We start from the raw sequence: 12942 nt of genomic DNA, 5'->3' as shown, positions 1-12942 counted from the left end.
TGCGGACTTGACACCGTCCTGGTTCATCGACTGAAAAGTGTTGCTGTGCAAAATCTAGCTGCAAGCTTAGCAGGAGATCTGTCAGTCCGAGTAACGAGTCAGTGTCTCGGAGACACAGGACCTTCGCTGTAGTCGTGAGGCTACTATCCGCTACGATGACAGAGCTACGGCACCGTGGAGCCAAAGACACCGACCCGACGTTACAACCGTCAGAGGACAAGGTAACATCAGCCAGCGCTACGGGAAGCGATGCTAATGCTAGTTAGCCAGCTAGCTATGTGATAGTCGGATGTCCAATGCATTATCCTGTGGTTCGTGTAGCTAGAGGAAAAAACATGTTAAAATCTATTTATATCCGGCATTTTGACTTTGGACAATGTTGCTTGAGTAGCATAATTATTTAAAATATGTTAAAATCAACTGATATGGGCTGTACAAATCATCCGCCAAACTACTCCCATTTTAAACTTGATTGGCTGATGCTACTTACGGTCTTCCTGTGTGTGCTTTCATCGTGAAAACAGGCAAACAAAATGCACCAATTCAAATTATATCGAAATTAACTCTGCTTTCTTTATCATGTATATGCCGATGTATAGAAAGACTCTCCTTGTATAAAAACCCTGAAGTTTAATTTGAACATGTGTTTTTATTTCATGCTAATCAAAGCATTAGTAAATCGTGAAGAATTTGATGGATGTTTGGTAAGCCGTTTTGTAGCTAGCCCCAGACACGGTCTTACATCACAACAAATGTCGAAAAAGCCTCAAGCGAAAAACTGGTGATGACTGTATTTGATCTTAATTATAGTTTCTACCCAACAACGTTAGATAAAGTCAAATGTTTACTGTAACGTTATCTTATTTAATGTACGACTGCTAAACAGGACTCCATGCTAGTGCAACACTAGCTTAGCTGCTACAACAATAATAACAACTGCTTCAGGCTTTCTGACAAGATATTATAAAGCTCTCGTGTTGCATTCAAACTGAAGGGAAAAGAAACTCATTCTCTGTGTTGTCAACATGGATGTCTCAGTAGATTTCCAGTAAATAGTCGGAGCAAACAAAGGGGCGTGGTGGTGTAATGTAGGACGAGAGGACATCATTACAGATAACTGAGGAAGAGCTAAAAGCTTCATCTGCATCCGGACACAAACCACTGGGCACATCAGGGAGTAGTATTACATGTGTTGGCACTAATGTGGAGTTGTACTAAGATAAGGGAATCCTTTATTTATCCACAGCGGGGATGTTTGTTACAGAAGTGCAAGTTTAACAGTCAACACCTCTTAATAATAAAGATATTATTCTGTCAAATATCAATATTTAATATGTGCAATAATGTGAATTCAATGATTCAGTCTGTCCACTATTGTATGTTTTTTGTTGTTTGCTTACTTGTTTATTATATCTTTACTGTTTTTATTTATTATATCGTGTCTGTTTTCTTTATTGATGCCTATAATGTCTCTGTAATCATTTAAAGAACAGGAACTGATAACTTTTATATCTTCAACATGATCTGCTTCATGTAGCATCTACCAATATAGAAAATCCACTGATTGTTTTTTATTAGTAGTAGTAATTTATACAGTAGTTTGAAGTGACGCTCAAAATGCAGGCATCTAGACGTCTATGAAATGATCTAAAGCAGTTTTTACATAATACCAGTGTAAAGCTCAATCCTGTGTAAATACAACATCCTGGCTCAACACGGACCCACCTGGTGCGAACGCTCGAGCAGTGATCGTGTGCCACAGGTGTTCTATTTGGATATGGAAAATAATGAATCGTCCTGCGGTTTAGCTGCAGGAGAACCACAATCACACAAGTCATCCAAAACATAAAGCATTACTGCAGGGTATACAGCTGCATCTAGTGAAGGGTTAAATCTATTCTGGCCCTGACACGACCTTTTTATCTGGATCCGTTTATGAAATGAGGAGTTAGTTTAGGTGCCTCAACATTCACCTGCAACACTTCTGCATGTGTGTGTGGTGCAACATCTGGTTGTGTACATTTCTAATTATAGACATTGACTGTTTGTAAATCAGACGATGTCGGGAAGTCTAATCTGAACACACGTCTGGGCTTTAGCGATTCAAAACATTTAAAACGGTTGCTCTAAAACATTTGTGCCTGGTGACACGACACAGCTGAGAATCACAAACCTCTTTTTCTCTGCTTCTGCAGGACACACTCCTGCATCACACACTCCTGCATCACACACTCCTGCGTCACACACTCCTGCGTCACACACTCCTGCGTCACACACTCCTGCATCACACACTCCTGCATCACACACTCCTGCATCACACACTCCTGCATCACACACTCCTGCATCACACACTCCTGCATCACACACTCCTGCATCACACACTCCTGCGTCACACACTCCTGCGTCACACACTCCTGCGTCACACACTCCTGCGTCACACACTCCTGCATCACACACTCCTGCATCACACACTCCTGCATCACACACTCCTGCGTCACACACTCCTGCGTCACACACTCCTGCGTCACACACTCCTGCATCACACACTCCTGCATCACACACTCCTGCATCACACACTCCTGCATCACACACTCCTGCATCACACACTCCTGCATCACACACTCGTCTAAAGAAACAAAGCCCCTAAAATCCCAGTAAAAATGATCCTTTCACAGCTTGCAGATTTAGCGTTTGTTCTAATGAATTGGAGGCGCTCAGTGTTGACGACCACCGAGGGGAGAGGGGAGGAGTGTTTATGTGAAAAGAGCGCCTATTTTTAACTCGAGCATCCTGAGTGATGGATACGGTCTCCATAGAAACCAGCAGGTGGAAAATGAGCCTGCGTCCGCTTTCAGCCGAGACATCTTGAGACATTTTGATAATCGATAGTTAAAGTAACTTTTCATGCAAAAATCTCTTTAAATTCTGTTTCCACTTCTACTAATTACCAATAAACACACTTTGACTTTAAATAATGGATTAAATGCTGTACATGACGAACACAGGTTTGACCAGCAGGGTCTTAAACGTGTTGCACGTGTGCTCCGGCCAAGTCTTTAATTATTCTGGGATATTTGACCTCTTCCTACGACTGGAAGTGTTTGTTTACTACACGCTCAGTCTGCATGTGACTCTCTGAGGACGAGGGAAATCTGATTCTCGTCAAACAAAACAATAAATCCCACTTCCTTCAGCGTGCAGCGGCTCTCTTACAGTCGGCTGCCGGAGAGATAATTCACAGTTACGTATTTAAACTGAGAATTACAGTTGATAGGATGCGATGACATGGCTGTACTGTTGACGTCGTATCATAATGTTTAACTGCATCTAAATGTTTATATAAACCTGCGTCTTTGCTTTCATTCTCATCATTGTGACACTTTGAGATCTGATGTGTCTTTAAGATCTGTTGTGGGTTTGTAACCTGGATACCATCATGTGGCAGTCGCCATGCTCAGAGTATTTATTGTTAGTTTGAACTTGTGACGTAAATAAAGAGCTTTATTTACGTTCCTCGAGCTGCTCTGGCGCTGGAGATGTGTGGATACATGTTCTGGGACAGCTGCCAGACAGAACAATACATAAAACATTTGGAGAATAGTTCGATTTATGGTATGAATATCTGAACGGCTTCATTCCACCAGAATCTAAGACTGACTGTTGTTTAGTCTCTACAGCATAATCTGCTAAATGTCAGCATATTAATCGTGTGTGTGTGTGTGTGTGTGTCTCTCTGTGTGTCTCTCTGTGTGTCTCTCTGTGTGTCTCTCTGTGTGTGTGTGTGTGTGTGTGTGTGTGTGTGTGTCTCTCTGTGTCTCAGGGTTCAGACAGCGAGCTGAAGGTGGAGAAAGATGGAGCCTCAGATGGAGAGTCCAAGGTGGACACAGTCCCAAAGGTTCCAGTCTGTGCTGATGACACCCCCGTGGTTTTAAACAAAGCCCTGTCTGGACTCTCCTCAAGGTACCCCCCCCCCCCCCCCATGAGCAGCAGAAGTGAATCACTGAACCTTTGAACCTGTATTCCTGCAGAAACATCATTAATATGACGGTGGCTCTGTTTCAGATGGAGGAACTGGTGGGTCCGGGGGATCCTCACACTTGCCATGATCTCCTTCTTCTTCATCATCATCTACCTGGGCCCCATGGTGCTCATGATGATTGTGAGTACACACCGTGCAGAGAAGGTGTTGCTGTGCTGACAAAGAGATTCATCTTTTAAAATCTAACATTTGAGCCCTGCACGTACACGAGTCTGTATTTAAGGTTCTCAAGTGTTCAGTGTGTCGGGATCGTACTGTGTTTGTTCTGCTGCACGTTCAGTGACTCTTAGCACAAATTAAAAATGTAACACCGTGAGATTAAAGGATCCAGGACACACACACAGACACACACACACACACACACACACACACACACACACACACACACACACACACACACACACACACCTCATGCTCCAGTGTTTCTCTGCAGGTCCTTTGTGTTCAGATAAAATGCTTCCAGGAAATCATCACCATCGGCTACAATGTGTATCACTCCTACCACCTGCCCTGGTTCAGGACGCTGAGCTGGTGAGGACACACACACACACACACACACACACACACACACACGATATCACAACATTTTGTGTCATGAACGGTGCAAATCTGGTGTGTTGCTTCTCTCATGGTGTTGTCTCATGTTTTGTTGCAGACGTCCTGAGGTTTGTTTACTGACCTGATTACATTTTGAGTAGATTGTAGATTATTAAGCCAATCAGGAATATTGTGAATCATGAGAGCTGTTTGATTTTAGTAGAGATGCATCGATCCAAACACACTCACACACACACTCTCACACACACTCTCACACACACACATTTGGAACATCTTATTTTATTGTAATTTAGACACACATACTTTCTTGTATTAAGATACTGATGCATAGATAGATTTATATATTAAATACATTGTGTTGATAACACTCTGTTATCGACCTACACACACACACACACACACACACGCACACAATAAAGTATGTTGAATGTTATACAGAAAGTCTGCAGCTCAGACTTTTAAAGTAAATTGCAGTCGATGCATCTCTAGAACATTAGTGTTGAACTTTATAGAGGGATAGATATCAGTCCTGACGTTCACTACGCCGCGAGTCAGAAACCTCTGAACTGTATGTGCAGTTAGTAATTTGGCCTTTTAATCTTTTGTCATTGAAGTGAGTCACATCAGTCACTGGGTTTCTGCAGGCGTCCTGAACGCAGAGTCTGATTAGCTGCTGTCTTAAAGCCCTGAGACGTCATGTTCCACCCCACAGGTACTTCCTGCTGTGCGTCAACTACTTCTTCTATGGTGAAACTGTGACGGACTACTTCTTCACGCTGGTGCAAAGGGAGGAGCCGCTTCGCATCCTCAGCAAATACCACCGCTTTATATCCTTCGCCCTCTACCTCACAGGTACAGACGCTGAACACATCCTGTACTGATGTCTGTCCGCTCGTCGGGTTTACAGGGACTTTACAATGAGAAGGGATGTTCGTTTTATAAACACAACATTCAAAGTTGCCATCTCCTCGCCGGTTTAATACGTGAGACTTTAATCCCAACAGTTCCACGTCTCTTTCAGGAGAGTCCTGCGGTCAAACCAGAACAAATGCAAAGGAACCAGAATGACTGAACTCGTAGACGAGATGAATCTCTTGATTTAGATTCATCACAGAAACGTCCTGAACGCAGACGCAGCCGCCTCGTTGTGCATCTTCACTGCAATGTGTTCCTGTTTCTGACTAAATGTGTCACTTGTAAAGTGACCTGCTGGCGAAGCAGAGAGAAGTCCCTTGTGAGGAACCACAGAACCGTAACAGACCAACGTAAAACCTCTAGACTTCAGGGAGCAAAGAAGAAGTTTCATATTTCAATAGATCATAAAGGACACATTGATTATTAACAAACTCAAACTGCTTCTTTCATCAACCGTTGAATCAAACTTCATAACTTTGTCTTCCAAAGTCGGTTATTTCAGGCCCCGCGTAAAGTCCCGCTTCCTGCACGGCGTGTTGTCAGTTAGTAATTCTGTTGTGCTGCAGCTGAACAGGATGTTGTGAGGAAGGAAGCGCTCACTCGCTCGTCTTCAGCAGAAAGGCTTTGAAGATGGTTGTGCCAGGAACACGTTTTCTTTTAGATTATTATTTTCTCCCAGTGAGAATTGATTTGCCCTGATGGTGTCGCTGTTCAGTGTCTCACACATGTTGTTTCCTGTTGTTGCAGGTTTCTGCATGTTTGTGCTGAGTTTGGTGAAGAAGCACTACCGCCTTCAGTTCTACATGGTGAGTGGCGAGCGGCTCGGGGCTCCTGGGTTATTGATGAGGCGAGCGTCTGGAGAAGTGGGCCAGAGCTCGAACAGTGTTCACATCGTGACGACAGTGCGGCGCATTGTTAATAAAAGAATACAATAAATGAGGGAGTGACGTCATCCTTGACCAAAGAGTTTCTTCTGGACAGAACATTGAAGCTTTAATCAAAACATTTTGATATTAAAATATCTGAGTTTATATTCTCAGAGAATATTCCAGATTTCTGGTAGATTAAAGTTTAATCTCTTGGAATAAACACATTGTTTTAATGCAATCTGCCCAGCGCTGCACGTATTCATTTTATACTTGCAGTGCAATGAAGGACGACCTAGATACGGATCCTGGGGCGGCGTGCAGAGTTTTACAGCTCCTTCATGTCACGGAGGAGACCTCACATTTAATCCAGATGTTATCTGCTCATCAGACTGTGACCGTCCAGTGTTTACTTTCACACATTGAGTGTGAACTTATGTGGCTCATCTTGTTGTTTGGTCTCCACAGTTTGGTTGGACTCATGTGACTCTGCTGATCGTGGTGACGCAGTCTCACCTCATCATTCACAACCTGTTCGAGGGGATGATCTGGTAAACAAGCGCTCCTTTCATCTCCTGCACGCACGTGTGTTGTAGCAGGAAGTAACTTCTTCTCTCTGGTGTCAAGTCCAGAAGTACAATCTTGTTAAAATCTCCTCGTGTCTTTCTTTCCATGAAACATGCCCCCCCCCCCCAGTGTCTTCAGTGTCATGTAAACGCTTCTCGTCTGAACAGGTTCATCGTGCCGATATCCTGCGTGATCTGTAACGACATCATGGCCTACATGTTTGGCTTCTTCTTCGGCCGCACCCCTCTCATCAAGGTTGGTTGTACATCGTCGTTCTTATCTTAACATTAAAGCAAGAAACAGAATAAACTCACGTGTAATGTCAGGGTGGCAGGGGGGGTGTGGGTGTCGACCTGTGCACACATTGAGAGTCTTGTTTGGTACATGGGGACACGTTAACCTTGACTGTCCTCTGCAGCTGTCGCCTAAGAAGACGTGGGAGGGATTCATCGGAGGCCTGTTCTCCACCATTGTGTTTGGCATCATGGTGAGATCAGAGTGTTATAGAGAATCCTGCACGCCGTCTGTTTCGGCCCCCACTATAACCTTGTTCTCCTCTCAGCTCTCCTACGTGATGGCCGGCTGGCGCTACTTTGTGTGTCCGGTGGAATTCAACAACGACTCCAATAGTTTCCAGGTCGACTGTGAGCCATCGGAGCTCTTCCAGCTCCAGGACTACATCCTGCCCGCCATGCTGCAGTCTTTCACTGGATGGGTAAGACTCCCCCGCACTCCTCCTCCCCCCGTCCGCCATCTCTGTCTCTCTGCAGAACATAAAAGTAACATTTACCTTAAGCATGTTGTGCCAAGATGCGAACATTTAAGATGTTTATAGCAGATTGTATTTGTGCAGCATAACAGCACCTCTGTAATGTAAAGAATAAAACAAACCATTTTTATAGTTTCAGCTGGTGTTCATTTTGTCAGCTGTTTTTGTTATTTATTTTTAGTCCTCTGTAAGAAGGGGTTTTAGGATTTTATTGATGTTTTTCATTTTTCAAAAATAAAATATATTTATTTATAAATATATTTATTTATAAATAAAATATATTTATTTATAAATAAAAAAAGATATATTTCTATATTTATTTATAAATAAAATATATATTTTTATATATATATATATATATATTTATATTTATTTATATTTATATATATATATCATTTATTTATTTATATATATATAAATAAATATAAATATTTTAGTGTTGCGTTGATATAATCACGTGTTTAATGACGTTGTTTCATCTCATGTTAGTCATGAAAAAAAGAACTAAAGACTTACAATTACAGAAGAGAAGCGATTATAAAATACAAATTAAAGAAATCTGTTATTTGTATTTTTTAACACAAAATATAGCAAAGTGATTCTCACTGGTCAAAGTCTCTGAACAGCTGTGTGTGTTCGTGTCTCCGCAGACCACAGTGCGTCTCTACCCGTTCCAGATCCACAGCATCGCTCTCTCCTCCTTTGCCTCCATCATGGGACCTTTCGGAGGCTTCTTCGCCAGCGGCTTCAAAAGAGCCTTTAAGATCAAGGTTTATTATTTCTGTCAAGTCCACTGTACAGTTTTATATTTCAGTGTCCGGCGTATTGTGCTTAGTTACATATGAAATATTCTGTGTTTGTAAAACATCTGTTAAAGGGTAGTTTGGATGTTTTCAGTTTTCCGATGTATTTATTCATAGTCCGTGTATGTTGGCAAGAAACAGACAGAAGTTACCGCTCACAAGATAAAACTGTACCGCTGGGCATTAGGCCCTCCGTACGCTGTGTTTAGATTATTTACACCGCTTTCCCTTGTGAGACGGCTATAGAAGATATGTTTACGACGATGTTTATCGATGCTCTCGCTAAGGCCACCAGACTCCATTGAAAAAACGGTCATTTTACTCAGACCACAGGAGTGGCTGGTGTACAGCTGCCTCCATCGGTCCGTTTGTTTGTGTTGTTGTGTGACTTTGGTTTAGTGAAGCCGAACTAACCAAAGTCACACAACAACACAAACAAACGACCGTTTTTTCAATGGAGTCTGGTGGCTCCGTCAGAGAGGGCTAAAGTAAAGTAGTGAAGATATTCTAAATATAACGTACATTTAAACTGATATTGATTTTGTTTAAGTGCTCACGTCCCCGCCAGCAGCACATTACACTGTTGTCTCCTGGTACTGCGGTCTGTTTACTGCAGCGAACACACGACCCTAACCCTAACCCTCGTACAGCCTCACGTCTGTCGCTCTCTATCTTGCTTCATGTTCAGAGCATCTAAGCACAAGTTCTGTCCTTCCAGGATTTTGCCAACACTATCCCGGGTCACGGTGGCATCATGGACAGATTCGACTGCCAGTACCTCATGGCCACGTTTGTTAACGTCTACATAGCCAGCTTCATCAGGTAAACACACGACTATGTGAAATGATGACACTTGAAATGTTATTATTATCATCTCATCCCTAATCGTCTTGTCTGCTCTCAGGGGCCCTCACCCCAGCAGGGTGATCCTGCAGCTCCTGGCGCTGCGTATCGATCAGCAGCTCCACATCTTCAACTCGCTGAAGGCTCACCTGACGGAGAAGGGGCTGCTGCCGGTGCTGGAGGAGGCCGCCGCCTAGAGCCCTCCCACACCGGCCCCTGAGAGGGAGACCAGAGAGGAGGGCGGCGCCCCGAGGGCCCCGAGCAGCCCCCGGAAATCTGGGAGACTGCCAGTACTTTGTGTGAGCGAGAAGAAACCACATCAGAGAAAAAATACAAAAACCTTCAGCCTTCATTCCCTTTTGTGTGTGTGTGTGTGTGTGTGTGTGTGTGTGTGTGTGTGTGTGTGTGTGTGTGTGTGTGTGTGTGTGTGTTTTCATGCAGTCTGTGAATCAGTGAATTACTGTTAAACATTTCCGTTACAGCCGACGTGTTTCTAGTAACACTGTGGAACCAAAGGTTTCAGCTCGACAGGAAATCCTCTATAAACTTATTAACGTGTGGTTTTAGTTTTAATGCACTGCTCTCACCGTGTTGTTACCCCAGCTGCCCCCCCCCCACACACACACACACACAGATTTTAATTTACTCTGTTGTGATTGTTTATATTTATACATAGATGTTTTTATATTTGGTATGTTCTATTATAAATGTCGTGTCTGTTCTGCTCAGACATCAGCGCGTGTGTTGAAGCGTCTCCTGCGTTGTTTCTGCAGTTCATTTCAAAAAAGCCATTTTCTCATATTATCAAGCGGCGACGTCCCGAGTGGAAGTTTCACCGGATCCGTTAGAATCAAGTCCGAGTTGAGATGGTTTGTTGTAAGGCACGGTTAGAAATTATACAAAAATAGCGTTTTATTTTGAAGGCCAGTGCGACAGATACCAGCATCCCTTTCAGAATAATGGTCACAATCTTTCAGAGAAGCTTTTTGATTGGTTGGTTGTGTGTTTATAGTTGTTACACATGAGGAAGGTGGATTGTTGCATTATGGATCCTGATTGTGACACAATATCTGCTTCTGTGTGTTGGAACCTCATCAGGTTGGCAGCTTCAGAGCAGATGCATGCAGGTGTGTGTGTGTGTGTATATATATATATATATATATATATATACACACACACACACACACACACACATATACATGTATCACTGGTGGACCGGACCTGCTTCTGATGTTCAGGTTGTTTACCAATACAAGTCGTATTCTGTGAGATGTGGTTAAAATATAAAAGTTAATTTCTGTTTTGTTTTTGGGAGACTCCCCAGATGAACAGGGTAAACATTTACTTTGCATTTCCTGCATTAAGTTGACTGACTTAAGTTATAACGACTTAAATACAACAAATGTACTTTCAGGGCGCGAAGATGGAATGTTTGTAAGACTTTTGGCTGATATTGTTTAGGAAAGTAAATGAAATGCAGCTTGTACTTTAAATTTCCCAAAGAAGTGAAGATGCTGATTTAATCCAACTCTTGACAAATATGACTTTTGATTCCCAAACTCCTCCTCGCTTCGGACTGTCACATTCATCCTTTTACTTTCTATCCAATCAGGAACATAATAATGCAACAGTTCTCGATGTAACGTGAGCAGCAATATGAACAATCATTCAGCAGTCAGTGTAGCAGGATGTGAGGGTCGGTATCTAACTGGTAATCATATAAAACTATTATGTGTTCAGGTAACGACTGCTTCACTTTTGGAAATAGTTTGACACCTTAAATTTCCTCATCGGATTCTGTCCTCAAAAACTTCTATATATTTTTAAGCAAAGGACTTTTTCTAACTCCAAATTTAGCTTATTATGGCAATCAATTCCTGAGAGTTCAGATGGAACCACTGTATAAACGCTTTACATGTTTCTGCCGATTTGAATGTTGCACCGTTCATGTTTTTATTGACGTCATTTCATGTGTTAACTTCTTAAAGTATTTATTTTATTTACTGTGAGAAAAACTTTTTCAAAGTTACTATATTGTACATTTAAGAAGATGTTTAGAAACATGTTGAGTGTTCTTTAGTATTTTTGGTTAGCGGAATATTTAAAGTATTATTATTATTGCCATATAGGAGAGTATTGCGATGGAGGGAAAGTATTTAGTCTTCTTGCTGTGACTTCAGTGCAGTTGTGTGTTTCCTCGTCTCGTGAAGATGACTGCAGACTGCTGTCTTTATATTTCTGCCCTGCAGCCCAGTACTGCATTCTCTGTTAGCGCCACTAGAGGGCGCTGCAGCTCAGTACTGCATTCTCTGTTAGCGCCACTAGAGGACGCTGCAGCCCAGTACTGCATTCTCTGTTTCCGCCACTAGAGGGCGCTGCAGCCCAGTACTGCATTCTGTTTCCGCCACTAGAGGGCGCTGCAGCTCAGTACTGCATTCTCTGTTTCCGCCACTAGAGGGCGCTGCAGCCCAGTACGGCATTCTCTGTTACCGCCACTAGAGGGCGCTGCAGCCCTGTACTGCATTCTCTGTTACCGCCACTAGAGGGCGCTGCAGCTCAGTACTGCATTCTCTGTTTACCGCCACTAGAGGGCGCTGCAGCCCTGTACTGCATTCTCTGTTACCGCCACTAGAGGGCGCTGCAGCTCCTCAAGTTTGTTACTGCTGTTAAATACATTCCAGGACTCATAGATTTGCTCACAGGAAGAAACAGATACCACTATTAAAAAAAAAAGATTGTTTTTTTGTTTCATGGCAACAGGAAACACCTCTGTGCCGTTTTTAATGAACACAGTGCCCTCGTGTGAAAGGAATGTACGTCCCACATGCTGTGTACACCCCTTTGTGGACATTTTACTTTGTGCTTATAGATTTCTCTTATAAAGCTGTATGATTTCTGTATATTCTTAAAACTGTGCAATGGTTTGTGTTGAGTTGTACATTTCTGTCTAGAGAAAAGTTGTACTCTTTGATGCTGAAATGTGCTTTGCCTTAGTTCAAAGAAAATTAAAGGTATATCAAAAGTGTGTGTGTGTGTGTGTGTGACTGCTTTCTTCCCTCTTCGGCTTCTTCCCCTTCTTGAAATAGATATCACGTCCATTTTGTGGACTGACCAACTTCATAATCGTGGTTTATTTCTTAAAGCAGCAGATAAATACATTTATTCAAGTACTGAACTTTTACAGGTGCTTTACTGAGTATTTCAAATATTGTTCTTTTTACTGCACTTTTAACTTGACTTACTTTGAAGATTCAGATAATAAAACAAAATATCATCAACAAATCATGTATATAGGTTATAATAAAACTTTATTGATCCCTTGGTCCATTTAAAAAAAAAAAAAATGGCCTCCACATTTACCAGCTGCAATAATAATAATCCTAAAATATAAAATATATTGTGATGTGCAGAATAAGCTTTTGGTACTTTAAGATGAGGTGCATGAAGTACTCATACTTTACTTAAGTAAAAGTAGTAATACCTGTGTAGAAATACTTCTGTTACAAGTTACCTGCATTTAAAATGTCAGTAAAGGTATAAAAGTGCTCATTCAGAATAATATAAATGATATTATTGATGCAT

The 12942-nt window shown here is 42.1% G+C and overlaps 1 protein-coding gene across 1 annotated transcript; it reads left to right on the top strand.

Annotated features, from left to right (window-relative positions):
* Window positions 1-12385, top strand: cds2 (CDP-diacylglycerol synthase (phosphatidate cytidylyltransferase) 2). The gene is made up of 13 exons (XM_029440698.1): window positions 1-221; window positions 3821-3960; window positions 4063-4159; window positions 4473-4570; window positions 5310-5449; window positions 6260-6318; window positions 6847-6929; window positions 7113-7200; window positions 7364-7432; window positions 7508-7660; window positions 8365-8484; window positions 9236-9339; window positions 9422-12385. The coding sequence occupies exons 1-13, from the start codon at window positions 156-158 to the stop codon at window positions 9555-9557; spliced, it is 1353 nt and encodes a 450-aa protein (XP_029296558.1). The 5' UTR covers window positions 1-155; the 3' UTR covers window positions 9558-12385.
* The last annotated feature ends 557 nt before the right edge of the window (window positions 12386-12942 follow it).

This window comes from Cottoperca gobio, chromosome 9 (assembly GCF_900634415.1).
Source record: "Cottoperca gobio chromosome 9, fCotGob3.1, whole genome shotgun sequence".
In the NCBI taxonomy this organism is placed as follows: Eukaryota; Metazoa; Chordata; class Actinopteri; order Perciformes; family Bovichtidae; genus Cottoperca; species Cottoperca gobio.
Note: the sequence above shows the minus strand (reverse complement) of the source record. Positions and strands in the feature narration are given on the sequence as shown.